General features: G+C 42.1%; 1 protein-coding gene across 1 annotated transcript; it reads left to right on the forward strand.

Annotated features, from left to right (window-relative positions):
• Nucleotides 1–271: 271 nt before the first annotated feature.
• Nucleotides 272–18,353, forward strand: lnx2b (ligand of numb-protein X 2b). Its single transcript, XM_037077282.1, has 10 exons — nucleotides 272–630; nucleotides 6,446–7,042; nucleotides 8,679–8,872; nucleotides 11,623–11,822; nucleotides 13,268–13,690; nucleotides 14,081–14,212; nucleotides 15,099–15,273; nucleotides 15,832–16,075; nucleotides 16,180–16,338; nucleotides 16,425–18,353. Exons 2-10 carry the CDS (start codon nucleotides 6,642–6,644, stop codon nucleotides 16,558–16,560), a joined length of 2,064 nt encoding a protein of 687 aa, XP_036933177.1. The 5' UTR covers nucleotides 272–630; nucleotides 6,446–6,641; the 3' UTR covers nucleotides 16,561–18,353.
• The last annotated feature ends 786 nt before the right edge of the window (nucleotides 18,354–19,139 follow it).

Here is a 19,139-nt window from a genome sequence, read left to right on the forward strand (position 1 = left end):
GTCATTGAAGATTTTTCTCTTCTGATTAAAATGTCTTCTATAAAACCTACATAATGCACCTTTAGTGGACTATTTTGTTTGTAAAGTCATGGTAATTATAATGGTTATTTAACTGTAGTGTTGTAGTGAGAAGAGAGGGAGAGAGGAGGTAAAGGTAACACTGCAGACACATGAGCCACAGGAGCAGATGAGTGCTGTGTGTACACCTGCCTGGACCTCTTCTTCTTCTTCTTCTTCTTCTTCTTCTTCTTCTTCTTCTTCTTCTTCTTCTTCTTCTGCTTCTTCTGCTTCTTCTGCTTCTTCTTCTTCCTGACTGTGCAGCTCAACGGCTCTTGGCTCAAGTATGTTTGCTCGAAACTGGGAAAGTCGCCCAGCCTCCGCCTGTAGGTTGAACCACACCTGGGACGGAGGACTGTGCTAATTCACCGACAGCAATGCGGTAAAGAAAAAAAAGAGAGAAGAGAAAAAAGAAACGCGACCTCGGCGGTGTGCTGTGGATGCTGTCCGGTGTTTTCTGCTGCTCTTTTTTAACAACAAAAAAGTCGTTATCTTCCAGACTTCACACTGATGTCTTTGTTTTAGCTAGCCCGCACGCACGTTAGCTGCTTCCGGAAAACAACCTTCACACAGGTAAGACCAGTTTCGGTCTCGACTTGAGCCAAATCTCCTCTTTCGTGTTAATAACCTTCAAACAAAGCTGTTACGCATTTTAAAGTGATCGCACAGCCCGTGTTTAATAGTGAAATGTGGGTGTATTGGGGCACAATGTGTGACAGAAAAAAAAAGTGAGTTCCCGTCCTCAAGGTGTGTGTGTAGCTGTTAGCGTCGTCTCAGCAGGTTTACATGAAGGTGAAGCCATGTTCGTGGTGGTGAGCTGCTGTTTTTTTTAACCCTCATACCGTCGATGTGAGCGAGAAAAAAAACAAAACAAAACAAACTATGAAGGCTAACTTTTATTACCTCTTCTGTCATCTGGATCTGTCATGTTGTTGTGGTGATTAGGGGACAAACCGACAGCCATGAGCTGACAGGACAGAGGGGGCAGTGAGTTATTTATGGTCCCAGTGACAACACACACATCCAGGCAGGCAGGAGAGTGATTACAAAATGTCCCTGTGACTGTTACTGAGCATGAACAAATGGTGAATTGATTTATACCTCTCTGTGTGTGTGTTGGAAGTACATGTACATGTGGGTACAGTTGAGGATTTCCATGTAATGCTGCTTTACACTTCACTTCACTCCAGGAGGAAATATTACACTTCTTTGCTCCACTACAGGTATTCGATCACTGTAGTTATTAAACATATATGTCTAGCTTATACATATAATGCTTTACCACCCAACAGTGTCTGTACGAGCTGCCTTAACACGCATGAACACTTCATCAATATTGTCCTAACTTGTGAGAAATACAGTCATTCAGGGCTGCAACTAACAAGGATTTTCACTGTTGGATAGGCATGAGATGGATATGAAAATTTAACGTCATGATTACCCTGTTTATAACATAAATGCGATTCACAAAATTATCCAAATAATCATCAAAAATATCTTTAAACTGTTAAAATTGCATACAAACATACTGGAATCACTTTAACCTTTGTGTTTTTTTCCTTGATAAATGTTTTTCATGAGGTCTTCCTACTCAAAAAGAGGATAAATACATGGTGGTAACATCATCTCCCTGTCGTCCTTGGTTGGGAATCTGTAGTAATTACACACATCTGATTTAACGTGTTTTTGTACAAGCCATGCCTTCAGCTGATGACAGGCTTAGGAGATTCAGAATAAACCAGGGGCCTGACATAGGACTGTACATCAGTGATCAACTTTTTGTGAGTGTTTTTTTTATTGTTTTTGTATCATGATACGCGATGAAAATCTTTCGTCGTCCCATCCCGACTGGCGAATAATGATCTGTAAGATATCAGAATATGTCGAAAAGTACTTCCTAATACAGCCCTCAAATTTCTTGTTTTGTCCACAACCCAAAACTATTCATTTTGCTGTTTCAGAGTACAGAAACCAGAAAATATCCACATTTAAGAAGCTTGAATAGAGATGTTTGACTTGTTTTGTGTTGTTTACATTACCATCAAACATTAGGCTGTATTTTTTCTTAAACACACAGACTATAGAGTAGAAGCTTTTAAGCTGCAATTAATTGATCAAGGTAAAATCTGTGAAATGTCCTGGCCTACAAGTCTCGTTCTCCAGATGTAAGCAAAAATATTCGTTTGGTTCAGACCCCAACGTATGTCACATCATCACGATTTTAATAGTTTTCTTTATCAGTAAAAATTGTGATCCTAAACACCCTTATTTCACCATTTTATACATATCTATTCTGAGTAAAAACCTGTCATCAGCTGAGTATCACCTCTCATTTGTGCTTTAATTGGTAGATTCAGTTGGCGACTTCCTCTGTAGGAAATTTAGAAACTTGTGAGTATGAAACACTGTCACCTTCTGCCAATCATGCTGTCATCATCCTTGGCTGATGATAAGTTAAGGCCATGGGTGGTGTTTGTTTGGTATGTGTGGTAAGGCCATTGTACAGTGGGAGGCTCAGAGGCCCTGTGAACACAAGCTTAACCCCAGTGTGTGATCTGTAGGCGAAACACTGGTACCACAACACGTGTTGCAGTAAGGCTGAGAATCCTGCAGGTTCAGCTGTATGAATGTACAATGTGGGAAGAGGCTTGAGTGGAAACACTTTGGAGAATGACAGGTTTAATGTCCCTCAGATGGTTTGTTAGGCGTGGATATGAAATGCAAATATTGGTCATTGTATTCAAAACAGACGACTTTGCATGTTGTTGCTATAGCAGTTACATAATATTCAAACAGCGCCCCAAAATAGATGCAGTTTTACTTCAATTACAAAGGAAACAGGGCTCTAGATTTAAGACAGGCACTGATCATAGAAGATATTCTTGTAACCCTGATGATAAGTGTTGTGTGTTTGGTCAAGCCATAAAGGTGTAATCTCAGACATGCTGGAGCTTATCACCTGATTATGTCATACTGAGACACTGATGATTAAGAGTCGTTCACTTCTCTGTAGTAATTTAATTCATTTTCCATTTTATGTGCTGTATTTTACGTATGTGATATTTTTATTGTTCATACCAGACAGTGGTGTAAGATAATGTGTGTGTCATGTCTACCTCTCTCTCATGAGCTCTTACAGAGACATTATTAATCTAACGTGGCCTCACCTGTGTTCAACGAAGGTGTGTCGGCGCATGTGACTCACTCATATCAACCATGAAAGCGAGTGACTTGGTTCAGCTTTGAAGGGACGCCAACACGGGGTAATCCTCTGGGAGACCGGAGGACACGGAAGGGCCACAGACATTTCCCTCCAAAGCTTAGACTATCACATGATTACAAGGCATTTGATTTGGATAAGGCGTTCCCTCATTAAGTGTAGTTGACTCTGAAACAGTGGAAGCATATTTCACTCCATCGATTACAAACCTGTCTTGTGTTGCACATTTGCTTGTGGTGTTTTTAATATCACTTGATACTTTAATTTGTTTGACTAATTATGAGGCTGTTCAAGATAATTATATTGATTTATTCTACATAGTCTATTGACATTGCCACTAGCTGGCATCGTTAAAGACTTCTCCTCTGGTGCTAAGAAGTGGTGCTAATACAGGACATTTCGACCTGTAGTCTCCCTGTTAAACAAACCAACCTCCTCGGCTGTTGCGGTCTCTCCTGACAGCTGTCGCTCTTCTTCTGTTATGATACTTTTCACTGCTAGAGTATTTTTGGGCCAGAGAGAGTGGACAGGCTGGATGTCTGAAGTGCAGGCTGCACCTTCACCAGCAGCCCAGAGGCAAACACTGCTTTACCTAAACGAAGTCCTGCATCCAAACTCTGCCACTACTGTAACCCCAACCTCCAGCGCACATGTAGGCCTCTTGCATAGATTACGCTGTAGGCTCTGTGTAGAGCCTGTGTGAAACCATAAATCAGCCTCAAGATGTCTGACCACCAGCCTGTAACCCTAAGTTAGCTTCAGTCAAGCAGCAAAGCTCACAATTAAAAAGCTGTTGACTAATTGACTGATTAGTCAATTAATCAGTCTACTAATTGTTTCTGCCATTCACTTTTTTACATTAAGCTTTTGCATTTTGACAAGTCTCCATTTCACGTGGAGGATCCCGAGAAAGACGAGTCCCTTTATTGATGTATTGCTGCCTGCATCCTTGAGAAACGTGGAGATATACTGCTGTGTCAGTGTGGTGTTGGTGTACAGTGATGGATCGTTACAGAGCCAACAGCAACCTTCAGTCACGGTAATCACGGCGGTTTACGAGGTCACTGCGTGTCTTCCTGTGAAGTGAACCTCAGCTCCACTGAAGACATGCTGCATCTTCAGTGAAACCTACTGGGTGCTCTTTAGTCAGCTGTGTCCCCAAGCTTGTTCACGTTGTCTCAATCACAAAGCAAATAATACACCTTGATAGGAGTGAATGGGTTCTTGATAAGGGACCTGACTGTACCTTTTGCAACAGGGCAGCTCATTGTATTTAATGTAAGTATATTGTATGTGTATCTGTTGTTTCACATTCTTGCTCTGGGTCATGTGATTTCCAAATAAATGGAGCACAGCCCGGTTTCTACTGCACATCCCTCTGTGTGCCACAGGATCCATGACCCCCTATCTGTTACAGGACAAGGTATCACTTGTACAAAGTGAAGACAAAGAGAAAGAAGGCCTGTGTGACCTCAGCTGGTGTGCATTTATGTGGAGAGGCGTGTGTGCGCACACATATTTGTAATCACTCCTGTGTGTTTGCAGTCATTCAGCCACTGAGAGTACTTTACCTGCAGTTGTGCAACATCAGCAGTCTGAGTCCCCAACCCCCCAAACACACACACGCACACACACATACACACACACACACACACACACGTTAACTCGCATTGACAGATTCTGAAGGAACACTTCTGCTTTACGCTCACTCTGCCTAGTTACACCAATTCCCCTCTGCATTCCTTACACCGGTGCAGTCAGACCTAATACATATCCATTCCCATACACACAAATATATGCCCCTCCACACACATACAAACACACACACACACACACACCAGACATTATTCTGACGGTGTGCTGCTGGAGAGGCAGGGCTCTGGTTTCATTCAGGCTTCAGGCAGCTGCTAGGCTAGAGTCTCATTTGCGTGCAGTCGCTACTGGGCGCTTGACAACAGAGATATCATCTTGGGTGAGTCGCTCCAAGGCAGTAACTGTGAAGATAAAGAAGTCTCTTTGTGGCTGAAATCTTGACTGGGTTTTACAAAGGGAGGGGAACTGGAGGTAGTGAGTTCGCTGTGGTGGCTTATTTGTGTCTTTTTCGTGCGCAAGAGAACAGTTGTCTTTGTCCCTTTGGTTTTTAGGTGGTGTTTTGTACACTTCTGGTCTACCTCAGTCCCTCAGACAAGTTCTTATAAATAGATGCCTTTGAAGGTGTCCAGAGCAAAACTATTGGCTTATATTGTACAAAAGGAATTTACTGAAACCTAATGGTTCTTTTTGCACCTTAACATAATGAGCAGTCAATAAATGTAAACACATTTAATTTTGTTCAAAATCCACACAGATGTTTTATTGGATGCAGTTTATTTAAGCTATCTAAAGCTACTACAAGACACTTTTTTTGTTGATTCCCATTTAGACACAAGATGGGTGAAATTAAATAAACTTTGTTTAGACCAGACTAAAGAGCAGCTTCTTTCCCCAGACTGTGAAACTAATTAAAAATCAGTTCTGATTTTATGATTTATGAAACCTGAATAAATTGGACTCAAACCTGGTGAGAAGTAGCCAATCTTGTCGATGATGGTCTCATTTGCTGATGTACATCTAGGGAGCCATCTGAATTATATTGAGCTGCTGCATAACCAGTGAACGTTGTATTAAGTTTCATTTATATGTGAGCCTTATTAAACATATTTGGTTTGGTCAAACGTTTCTCAGAGGAATGCATTCCTAATCAGCAGTCCCCTTATGTGAAGGAATTAAAGGAGATTAGGAGCTGGACAAAGGGATGGAGACCACTGCCGATTGGGTGCAAGGGGTCATTAGTGATGGGGGTTGTATTTCTGCCCAGTTCATTCAAAATTCTTACTCTCGTGTAGCGCCATGCCTTTGTTCCTTCCCATTAGCAGGGGTTTGACTCTAGTCTGGTTTTCTCTTGCCTCATTTCACAGAGTTTAGCCCTTTCAGAGTGGAGCACGGCGACTTTTTAGCTGAGATGAGAATTCCTTTTGTCCCTCAGGAAACTAGCTGAGAGGAAGCAGCTGCAGCTCGGTGCCATATTGCTGCTGCTCTGTGGATTTGTCATTTCCTGTGGAGCTGGTCGGTATGAGTAGAAATAGTCCAACTTCTGCTTTGGAGCTTACTGTGTCTCTCTCTCAACAGAAAATCAAGATGAAGACGTGGAGATAACATTTTTGACTCTGGATCATTGTTTTGACTTTGGATTTGGGAATGGATTTTAGCTTTTGACACACAGACACATTCTCGTTAAGTTTCACCAAACAAGGTTTTTACGGAGATAAGAGGACGTCGTTTTTTTCCCAGAAACAAACAAGTTTGGACTGATTTCAATCAGCTCATGGCTGCAACTGAAACCAAAGCTGTCGGCAGCGCTCCGGGCCTGTCGTGGGCGCGGGTCTGTAAGGAGTGTGGCCAGCAGCACGATGGCCTGGAGAGCCACCTGTATGAGTACCAGGACGATGTGGACGATGAACTGGTTTGCCACATCTGTCTGCAACCCCTCATCAGACCTATGGACACCCCTTGTGGCCACACATATTGCTTTCACTGTCTGAGTAACTTCTTGAAAGAGCAGGACTTCTGCCCCGTTGACCGCCAGCGGCTGCAGCTGCATCAGTGCCGTCCCTCCAGCCTGCTGGTCAGGAACCTGCTGGACAAGCTGACTGTGATGTGCCCCCACAATACAGAGTGTCAGCAGCAGATGCAGCGCTGTGAACTGCAGCCTCACCTGCACAACAGGTAAGACCAAGGACGGTATGCAGACAGCATGTTCAGGGTTTATTGTTTGACCTTTACTTGGCTGAAACTATTGGCCACAGTGTGTGTCTAAGAAATATGTTCCCTGTCTTTATCAAATACTCAGGGTTGTTCAGTGTTCACATAAAGGGATGCACTGATATCCGTCAATCAGTAAACAAGATGATATTAACTGATGGCAGAGGCTGATGTATATCTGTCTCTTATATCAATTTTGCCCTGGCACGTCCCTGAGCTACTGCCTCACGACATCTCTGCCATCAGTTCAGAAAGTTACTGAAAACTTCCTGTCATTGAGTAAGTAGTTGTAAAGCAGGCTATAAAGGCCATAATTGTTATTGGAAATATATATGTACATATTTTACGTGCAAAAGGAAGTAATTAAAGGGTTTTTTTTCTTTCACAACATCACAAGCAGCTGTTTTGTATATGTAATGTAATCCTGCACACACAAAAACATCAATTGACCCTTCAGTCACCTCTGTAGCTTGTTGTAGAAAAGTCAAATCAAGGCTGAGGCTGACCTTGCCTCAGGCAGAAGCTTCTTGTTTATCATGCTGCAGCTGGAGAAACAAACAACCAACAACAGACTGTTTCACACAGAATACAAAGGCAACACATGGATGATGTAAGAAATGGGGAGACATGACATCAGTATACTGAAGTTTTGTCATAAGACAGTGGGAGGCTTTTAGCAGCGATTTGAGGCCATGATTCAGATAGAAACAAAGGTGTATAAGGAATATCAGGGAGAGAACATCTGAAGAGTTTTACATCACAGTGAGTAGTATAAAAGGAATAAAAGGAATAGTTTGATATTTCTAGCAGTGTGCTTTCTTTCCAAGAGTTAAATATGATGGTTGATATCGTTCTCATATTTGTTTATCAAATATGAAGCTACAGCCAGAACTGGGTTACCTTAGCACACAGACTGAAAGCATGGTGGAAACAGCCACCATCGTTATGCTTAGTCTAACAACATCCACCTAACGGCACCTCTACACTTCACTGTATTAAGTCATGTCAGAGGAATTCTGTCTCCTCTCAAGAATGTAAAATAACTGTAATCAGAATTGTTTGTTTTTCCTCTTCATGCCCTTTTTCAGACTGTGTTTTTCCCTCTTTGAAGCTGTGCTATGTATTCCTCCTCGCTCAGTTCCTTTATGAACACACAAACTAGTTATTATTGAGCTGGAGGCAAGCTGCAGGTCAGCAGTCGTGTTGTTCACATGGCCAGTTTGGTGCTTATCATCCTGGTGGCCAGCCGTGACGCAGTCAGCTGTGGGTGGCAGATTGCCCTGCTGCAGCCTCTCTGTGCAAACAGTGAGGAGACAAAGTTCAGGCATGAGGAACAAGCAGCAGTACCAGCACTCCGACTGACTTAATCAGACTCAACCTGTCTCACCAGACACCCTGCAATGCAGTAAAACTGCACAGTGCTTCTCTACTGAATACTGTGTACATATTCACATTCTTTCTTTTTGTCTCCTCTTGTCTGCATTTATGTGTTCATCCATTCCTGACATTTAAGAACATCCCTTTCCATTATACCATGAAGTGTTTTAAACCTCTGCTCAGTCATCAGCCACATTTCCTCCATGTTCCTGTGTCTCCTCAGATGTCCTGTTTTTAGAAGACTGAGGGAGGAAGCAGAGAAAAGGAAGAGGCCCTCGTGGAACGAGCTAAAGGGACGCAAGAGTGACGGGGAGTCATCTGGTGATGCTAAACATTCAGCGTCTCTGTCCCGAAATCCCACCAGAGATCAGCCCGAGCCTGGACTGATTAATCCTGCCTATGAAGAGAGCGAGGATGGTATGGAGTCATTTTTATCACACTTAAAACATTTTTATACCCACATAGACACTGACACAGCAATCCATTTTAGTTAGGCTTGTTCTCAGCGACAACAAAGTCTAATCTTAAAAAAAAAAGTGTTTACTTTATCCTAAGGAAGGTTTTAAAGCTTTGTTCCCCATGTATGCACAAGAGGTGTGAATCTCCACTGGCCTCATGATTCAGTTGGATTACGTATCAGCTGTCAACGCTTGAAATGCAAAATAATTCTCGATGCATCACAATGCATCTCAGTGTATGGCATCGTCAATGATTTATATTACTGCGCATGGCTGCTTTGTCTTCATTTAATTTCCCAATACATAAACATTACAAAAACAAAACATTTGTCCATCTGCATGCCTTACACGTTTGTCTACAATAACATTGTTTTCATATGGCAGCTGTAAGACGCACCACACCAGATGAAACTGTCTTGAATTTCCACTCACATCAATACAACAACAGGATTGGCTGATATGTTACTCGGTTCTCTTATAATGTCTCTGGTGGCGCTGAATAATAATAGAAGCTTCTAGCCTGAACGGAAACAGTCTGGTATGGTTGCAAAAAAAAAAACCCAAATCCCCGTTTCCGTCCCCTTCAGTGGGGGTGGCAGTCAAAACACACAGACAGGAATTGCTGATGTTTTTAGCCTTGAGGCTTTGAGTCTGTCGCAGGTGAATCATCAGCCAAGCTGTAGGAACTTGCACCAGCTCACAGATGTTTTAACCAGACAGTCTCATCCCGGGGGAAACCCATAAAAGCACCGTACAAACCACTACCAAAGACCAAAGTCCATTAGACATAGTTTCCAGGTAACTGGTAATCAGTGTCTACAGAGACGTTCATATTGTTGTCATTTAATCGCTATTTTAACCAAATGACTGTTGTATGCTCTTGCAATCTCTACAGAACAAAGTGAAAGACAGTTAAGTTATTCTTTTAAATCTACAGTTAGGTTTTTTTATATTTATCAAAAGTCAGCATGTTGACTCATCCATGTCAGACAGAATGATAGCGATGCTTTGGAGTTATCTGTAGCGTGCAAGTACTTGAACAGATCAATCCCAAGGCTGAGATACCGTTCAATGTGCTAAAACTTGTGTAGCTTATCGCAAGTCAAGTTCCACTCCGTTTCTCATCTGTTTTACTGCGAACTGTGTGCTGTAAAAACAGTCGTCAAAACAATTCGCTTTCTTTGTAAAGGTTTTTTTCTCCAGAATTTGTTTTCTTGCTGTTTTTCTTTGAGACTAGAAGAGAAGACGAGCATCTATCTCTTTGCTTCTCAGTAAGGAGATTAGTACAAAATATGCTCAGTTTATCTCTATTATCTCTATACAAACAACAAGCAGAAAATGTCAGCATGTTCCTTTTACTTACTGTATGTACTGAGACAGATATGATTAAGAGAACCTTTTCACTTATTACATAATAATCACTCAATGGTATGCTGTAAATGGTGCTGTTTATAAAGGATAATTACAGGTCCAACATGGGCTGTATTTTTATCATTCTAGCAGTCATTTATTTACTTAACAGCTTACTCTGGAGGATTTGTCTGTTGTTGTCTGTCAACACACCAGGTACTGTATGGGATTCTGGAGTAAGATAGGTGATTGTTAAGTGTCATTTACAGGTCATCAATAACTGATGCGTTTGGATTTGTGAGCCACCCAAACAAATGTCAGAGTATTTGACGACCTGGGAAAGATCATCAGCTATGTTTCCCCAAGTCACCGATGTCTGAAAATGCCCCAGACAATGCAAAATAATCTGAAAATACAGGCAGAATACCCCCAAATACTCTAACATCAAAGTGATAACTGAGAGGGATTATTTTTATGAGTTTTCTGGGAAAATCCTGCATAGTTGACATTCAGTAATTGTTCAGATCTGAGACATGACATCACTACAAAGAAATCAGAAGGTGCACAATGGTGCAGGCAAATGATCCAAACCACTTTATTTGGTTGGTTAAAGAGAAGGTGACACCTGAAATGAAATAATCCCTCACTGCATGACAAAACTATGTGCATGTAATACCATGTTGGAACAAATTTGAACCAGGAAGTTGGTCTGTAAACTGAGCTAACCTGGGATCTGTTAAAACCTGCGTGGTTTGACGGTGTTGCATTCCCAGATTAATAATGCTACAACTTCGGAAAGGAATGATGGCTAGATAATTTGTATTTTATCTATATTATCACATACTGGATGTTAACTATTATAATTATAATAATAGTGAAAATGATAATGATAAGAAACTTTATTGACATAGAAATTTTCAAAAACAAGTTTACGAAGTGCTGCTCGGACATGAAAACAAAAAGGGAAAGGGAGCTGAGGTAGCAGGAGTATAAGAGATGAAAAGGTCATTGATATCAGAAGGGGGAAGGTTGTTAAGTGATTTAAAAACAAGGGTAACCAGCGCAATGAGGCTAGGAAAATACAGGGAACATGCCCCCAATTTCTAGCTCTTCTAAGAACCCTGACACCAGTAAGTTGGGGGCAGTTGATCAAGTCTTGTGGCTGTTGGGCAAATGAAGAGTTGTAGTGATCAAGGTGGCTGCAGACAGGGATGATCCGACCTTGGCAATGTTACTTAATTAACAAATTGTTCTGTGATGCTGCTAAAAACGTTTAGAAGGTTTTAGAAGTATTTGTTTCATAAACAGGTGATGCAGTCACATTTACCCCACCTGGTTCTCTGTTCCTCCTCCCTCCAGACAACACCCCCCTGCGGTCCAGTCTGGTGGCCGAGGCCAACGTGGTGGAGCTGTTCAGAGAGGAGCCGGAGGAGGAGCTGGGCCTCCGCATCGTGGGGGGGAAAGACACACCGCTGGGGAACATAGTCATCCAGGAGATTGTCAGGGACTCGCTTGCAGCTCGTGATGGCCGACTGGCCCCAGGAGACCACATCTTGGAGGTGAGAGAGGGGCTTAGTATCAGGTATTCACTTCTTCAGCATGGGAATTCAGAAGGGATCCTGGTGGCAAAGTGTGACACAGTCCAAAATGTTTTTGCATCAACACTTCGTCCCTGTGTTTTTGTGGTAGTGTAAACAAAGTGCTCTGAAGCGGGAAAGTAGATTTTCAAGATAAACAAGTTTTGGCTCCCTGGTAACAAGGCGTGGTTAGGACGGCCGAGTCAAACACTTTGAGTCAGTAGAAACAAATGTACCTGGCTGCTGTCACAGACTGACATCTGTTTGAGAGGGTGTGCTAAAATGTTGTTTTTGAATTATTACGAAACAATAATGTGATGAGGTTTCACATGATAGGAATAATATATTGTGCTGTTATTGGTAATCTAATGTCTTTTTCCATTATCAGTTAATCTGCTGTTTTTTACTTTCGATTACTGGATTAATCATTTGGTCTATAAAAGATCAGAAAACACTTCAAACTGCATAACATTACAATATTATGCAGCCCAGTGTGACGTTGCTAAATGTCATGACCGGTTGTCGAAACCCCCAAATCCTCCTGGAGTCATCAAATGTTTGAAAAATTAATTGATTAAATTTCTGTAACAGTTTAAGGTTTTTCCAGTAAGCAACTCAGCAATTAATTGACTTATTCTTGCAGCTTTAGTGCTACTAGAGCATTTCAGCATTTTAATGATAAATATTAGATGTCAGTGTCAAAACTCATAAATGCTATGAAAATTACTGAAATAATTTTTAGTTTGGTTTCATGTTTTATTTGCGGTAACAGTATTGTTACCCTCAGAGGAGAAGTCGGCCTGCAGCATATGAATTACTTTTAGATTTTAATAAGTTGTGGTTTCCCCTTTTCCAACAATGTTCTCGTCCTTGGATTTCTACCCTCCGGTTCTCCTTGAACATGGTACCGCAGTAAACCGAGCTCAGAGACTATTTCAGCCTCGACGTTGGCACCTCTGTTTCAGTGTGTCCTCCAAAATCCTCTAAAGTTAACAAATCCCAAACCTAGAAATGAAAACAAAACCCCGCCAGGCGACAAGCCACCTTCAGGATGTGAAACATTAGCTGCTGTTTTTGGCTCTTGTTGGAAAGCTGGTGGATGTAAGGAGATACGGTGAAGATGAGAGAAGATTGCATCATTAAGATCTTGAAACTCAATCTTTCTCTTCCCCTCGAATTGATGCATTGATTTTTTTTTTTTTAAGGCAATTATCATTTTGACAGTCTCCCATAGAGGCAAATATTATGGATCTGATTTAATACAGAATGAAGATAAGGAAAGTCATATGTACAGCTATAGTTGTAAGTTGCTCCACATAACTTTCTGTAGCTGTGGTGAACATGTACAGTGTATGCTGCCATGTTTCCATCAGGGTGCTCCACCACTGATCCTGTTGTTTCTCCTCTCCCTGGTGTCGTGTTTCCAGGTGAATGATGTCAGTTTGGCTTCAGTCCCCCACGCCCGGGCCATGGCAGTGCTACGGCTGCCTACCCTCCTCAAGCTCACCGTTATGCAGGAGAAAGGTTTCAAAACAAGGGAGCCGCGGTCCGATCACCACCCTTCCTCTTCCACTGCCTCACAGCCCTCTCACAGTCCCCATGGCAACACTATCTCCAATCACAACCCTGGCACGGTCCTGCAGGTGACGTTAATGAAGAGCCAGCGCAGCGAACCACTTGGTATCAAACTCATCCGCAAGTCGGACGAGAGTGGGGTTTTCATCTTGGACTTGCTGTCTGGTGGTTTGGCAGCCAAAGACGGAAAACTGAGGAACAATGACAAGGTGTTGGCCATCAATGGACACGACCTGAGGCATGGCACACCTGAGAGCGCTGCCCAGATCATACAGGTATAGTCAAGACAAGAGATTGAATTTTGTACGTTTTAATCTATTAACTACAAATGAGATATATGAACTGAATACAGTGATTAATGTTGTTAATTCATTAAAACGCTGGAATTCAGCTGTCAGGCAGAAGCCAGTTTTAAGTCTTTGTAAGTCATTGTTCCTGACAATACATTACCATGATTACTCTGAACCATTACTGCAGCAAATCAATCTGAAAACTCAATGATTGTGGCACAGAAAGTGGTCGACGGTAACATCAATCATGTGTTGTTACACAAAAAATGTAAAAACTATCATAATAGACACCAAAATGTGATCTTAGATTCCATAATAGAGCGTTGTATATGTCTTTTCTGTGGAAATAATTGCTTTTCATTTGTCTGTTTTTAGGGGAGCGAGGTGCGTGTGAACTTCGTGGTGATGAGACCTGCAGAGACTCAGGAGGAAGGAGGGAGCAGCAGAGACGGCAGAGCCAGGAGGCCTGAGCCGCAGTACTTCAGGCGCCAGTCCACCTACATGAAGGTAAAACTGATCATTTCCTCACAAACTAACGCTCAGATTACTGTTAAATACAGTATTTTCCATCCACATCTGTTTGGGCTCCTGCCAGCTGTTGGCTGCTGGAATCTTAGCTTCCTGTTACACCAGTAGCCTCAGTGTTGGTCGCAGTATCTTACAAACTTTACGTGTTTCTGTTTACTCAGCGTAATTGTGACGATGGCTCCTTTGTCAGTGACACTTGGTTGTACCATACACTGTCACTGCAAAGAATAGCAACCCCCCAGTTGGGGGTGAGAAGCTTTGAGAGCAGACACCTGCGTCGGTGAGCGGAGATGAAAGCCCCTCTCTGGGCCTCCCTCTGTCCTGATCAAAAGGCCCGGGGTGCTGCTCACTCTGCTGCTACAGGGCCACTGTCTTGTTGTTTTTTTGGCTGTTTCTTTGCGTGGCAGAGGATCAAAGCTGGTAACAGTTAGCTTTCGCCTGCAGAGTCGAGCCTTTTCGTCTTGCTGGGGGGGATGGGTTCCCTGCTGGGGGGAGGAAGAACCACCACCTCCCCCCAAACTTCCCTTCTCATGGTTTACAGACTCCAGAGGGAAACAAGGAGGATGGTTGAAGTTGTCATTTTCCACACATCTTTTCCACTACGAGAGCGTAGTGTTGATCCTCACACGTTCCCTCTACTCTTACCTCTCAGCTCCCTCTCAAATGTTTCACATTTGTTTCTACGAGTGGTTTTGTGAGAGGAGTCAATTGAGACAAAGTGTCCTGGAGAGGTTAAGTGGATGCAGAGACTGCTTGTCAAATAGAATAAGATAAAATGTGATTGAAGTTAATTAACAATTCTTTCGGTGATGTTGATCAGTGTTTTAGGTATTGCTTGGTTTGATTTGTCTCCTTGTTCGAACAGGATCCTCCAGGAGGGTTTTCCAGCCAGGAGAAGACTGTGAGCCTCAAGAAGGAGCCTCGGCTCTCACTGGGCATCACCATCGCCGGGGGGAGGGACTGTCGCAGCCGCCTGCCTGTTTACATCACGAGTGTGCAGCCTGTCGGCTGTCTGCACCGAGATGGCACCATCAAAAGAGGTACAAGGCAGCACCTAGTGATCTGTGACGGTCTTTGAGGTGTTGTTTTTGTGGCCAGTGCTACAACTACCCACCAACAGTCCAAAATCCAAACAAATTCAGGCTGTGTGCCAGCGAAGTTAGAGAAGACGACCTTCTGTTGTCTCCAGCTTCCTCTGTGATTATGAATTCTAAACAGCTGTCCTCATTATTCATAATTCTGTTGATTTTGTCAGTCACATCTCGACAATTAAATACTCATGCTGTCAGCTGGCTGTCTCTCTTACTTCTCATCAGTTTTTTGCTGCAGTTTTGTTGTTTTGCGATCCTAAGAAAGAGTGAAGAAGAAAAGATTTAAATGTTTTTCATATTGTACAAATGTTTCACTATTGACAGATGTCTTTACAAAAACAATCTTGAACCACTAACGCAGATGCAAATTGTCTATGAAAATGACTCCATCTGGTTGAATCAACAGAAAATCAAGTTCACCCCTGAGTAAGAAAATGAAAAATTGTTCCTCATGTTGATCCCAGAGCTTAATTTAACAGTCAGTATCCACGGTGTGTTTTTCTTCAGGCGACGTCCTGCTGAGCATCAACGGTGTCGATCTGACCCAGCTGACCTACAGCGAGGCCGTTTCTGTGCTGAAGGCTCAGACAGCTCAGTCCCAGGTGGTGCTCCGCGTCATCCAGACTCTCTCTGACGACTCCGAGGAGGACATCGAGTCTGCCAACAAGGACGACCTGGACCCTTTAGAAGAACTCAGAGACGACACCCTCAACTGGACGCCACTGTGGACTCGCTGGCTGGGGTTACCAAGGTAGATCCAGTTCATTTCCAACTGAAATCTCTTCCTCCACTTCAAGTGTATTCTGTTAATTTTCATGTAAAAGACACACTCTGACTCTGCTTTTGTTGTTTCAGTCACATGCACTGGTGCCGGGACATCGTCCTGCAGAAGACCAACAACGAGAGCTGGGGCTTCAGTATCGTCGGGGGCTATGAGGAGAGCCACGGCCAGCAGCCTTTCTTCATCAAAACCATTGTGCCTGGTACGCCTGCTCACTTTGACGGACGCCTCAAGTAAGTTTTGGCCCCACGTGATGTAATCGGCTCCCGTATTCTGTCATCACTCAGACTCCGTGTTAATGATCTGTGGTTCTCTGCAGGTGTGGCGATGAGATCGTGGCGGTGAACGGAGCCACAACCGTGGGAATGAACAACTCGTCACTCATCCCCATGCTCAAGCTGCAGAAGAATAAAGTCACGCTGACGGTGGTGTCCTGGCCCGGGAGTCTCGTGTAGCACAACACACTTTTACTGACAACACTATCGCCCCCTTTGTTGATCACACGCACACACAGATCGGTGCCCTGTTCTGCTGCATTCTTGACTCTCTGTCCCCTCCATATGTGACTCACTGTTAGGTTAGACTCTTGTTCCATCCTTCGATTGGTTATGTAACACAGAGCTTTTGTGTACTTAAGTACACAGTAAGAGCCATCATGTGCACAATGTAAATGACTTTCCCAGGCAGAGTCTCAGCAGGTAGCTGTTAGTTTCCCTCTCGCTCTGAAAGGGCAGATGATTGCACAAAAATGGGTTTAATCAGGGTGCAAAAATGATGACAATCAGTGAATTATATCTGTAGGGCGAACTGGAAGGAGGTGTTTGTAACATAATTTTGATCCTTTTGTAAATACGTAAAGTAGTTTTGCTTTCCTGTTGAATAATGTTATCATTTTGTAGCTATGACTTGACTCAAGTGATTCACAAAAAACGGCATCCAAAGATTAAATGTAGCGCTTTGAATACATGTACACAGCTGTGATTTAAAAAACGATGGACGCCAAAGACAAGAAAGATCATCCCGACCTGCACCTTTTGTCCCAGTAGTGTGATTGAATCGACTTTATTTACATTGCACTTTTAAAACATGCAACAAAGAAACATTATAGAAGAAATTCACCCAAAAAATGTAAATTCAGTTCTTATCTACTCACCCACATGCCAAAAAACAAATACAAAAACACGCCATCCTCAAAACATTCCTGGAGTTTCACAGCAAAAGAGAGCTGCAGCATTCTCCTAAACAACTGAAGGAGACAGACTTGTTTTGAAACATAGAAAATAAATCATATAATGGCTCCACACAGCTTGTCTGGTGTAATCCAAGTCTCGAGAATCTTCGAGCCCCTAATTGATTTGAAAAGACGCCACACCACACTATTAGCTCTGCAGCCGAAGCCAAGCAAGTCCCATCTCCTTCAGTTGTTCAGGAGAATGCTGCGATGCTGTTGTGCTTTGAAGTTCTACAAAAGTTTTGTAAACTATGAAGCTTCACCCAACTTTCCATCCACACAAGGAAGGTAGATAATGACTCATTTTTCATTTTAAGGCGAACCTACCCTTTTAAGAATTAAATCAACAGCTACATCTTGTTATAAAAAGACAGGAAGGTTGTTTGACATTTTGGTCCTGGCCCAGACAAAAAGGATCAATTTAAAGTGGCCTAAAGAATCTGAAATATCTGAGGTGCAGTCCTAAAACCTTACACCCTCCTCAACTTGGCAGGAAACATGCGTAGACCATTTAATTAAGTTATGTCGGGGTCGAGGTTTTTCACCAGGAAATAAACACGGACACATTTATCTGTTTTGATGAAAAGTGTTGTTAATCCATAGATAACACATTCAGCGGTGTGATTTAATAACTGACACATTTGCGTTGACTTGTGCTTTGTATTTATTTGTTTTAGATGACATAGTGGCTCATACTGAACGACTTTGACAAGCGTGTGGACATTGAAGGACAAACCAGAATGTAAACTTGCCTTAAATTTGCCACTGTAGCACATGTTTCCTCTCATTATACACAGTTTATAGGAAAAGTTTAATGGCCTTGTTCAGACACTGTTGCGTTACCTCGTTTGATTTTGTTGTGTCAACACATTCCAGGTGGCCTTCCTCGTGTCTTCACTGATATGAGACTTACTGAGTAACACGTAGATAGTGTATGTATATATATCAACAGTAGGTAGTGTGCATATAAGCCTGTCCACTGTTTCATTATGTTCAATAAAGTCATAACAAGTTGTGTGTTTTTGATGGTTTCTTACTGTTCGAGACACAGAGAAGACTTTTAAGGAGGAGATAGCAAAGAGCAAGAGACAACGTTGAAGGAATTTAAAGTGAGGAAGATTCAAATATTTAATCGAACACAGACTCACAAGTTCATTTTCATCAAACTAGACATATTAATAACCTCCTTCTGCCAGTGTACGTCTGAACGACTCCTCAGGATGTCGAGTCCATTTATAGAGTTTGAAATTATAACAAACAGCTGATTTGTTGTCAGAAGTTCTTTGTTGTCAAAAAGATTATTTCCGTCTGTTTTTCTGGCTTTTTCTTTTTTTAATTGCTGCATTCCGTATAAAAATAAGATCAGTACATGAATTGACACCATGAACTTTCTTCAGTCAGCTGTTAATCATAACCAGGGGTGGAAGTTACTAATTACAACTACTCAAATTACTGTTATTAAGTAATTCTTTTGGGTGCTTGAATTTTTTCCAAGTCTGTGATTTTACTTGTCAATAAATATGCATTACACCATGTAATCCATTTTAAAATCACAATTAAACATCAACGGTCAATAAATAACTAATTCTCTGAGTAGTTGAAGAATAATTTTGTCCTTTTACTGTAGTTTTACTTGTAACTGAGTAATATTTCATTAATGTAACTAAAAAATCAGTACTCTTTCCACTACTGATCATAACTGACAGTATGATAAGGCATGTAGAAGTCATGTATGTTTATCAATATTTTATTTTGCATTGTTGTTTTTAATGTATAGACACATTTGTCCCAGTGTTTGTCCAC

This window comes from Acanthopagrus latus, chromosome 18 (genome assembly GCF_904848185.1).
Source record: "Acanthopagrus latus isolate v.2019 chromosome 18, fAcaLat1.1, whole genome shotgun sequence".
Taxonomy (NCBI): domain Eukaryota; kingdom Metazoa; phylum Chordata; class Actinopteri; order Spariformes; family Sparidae; genus Acanthopagrus; species Acanthopagrus latus.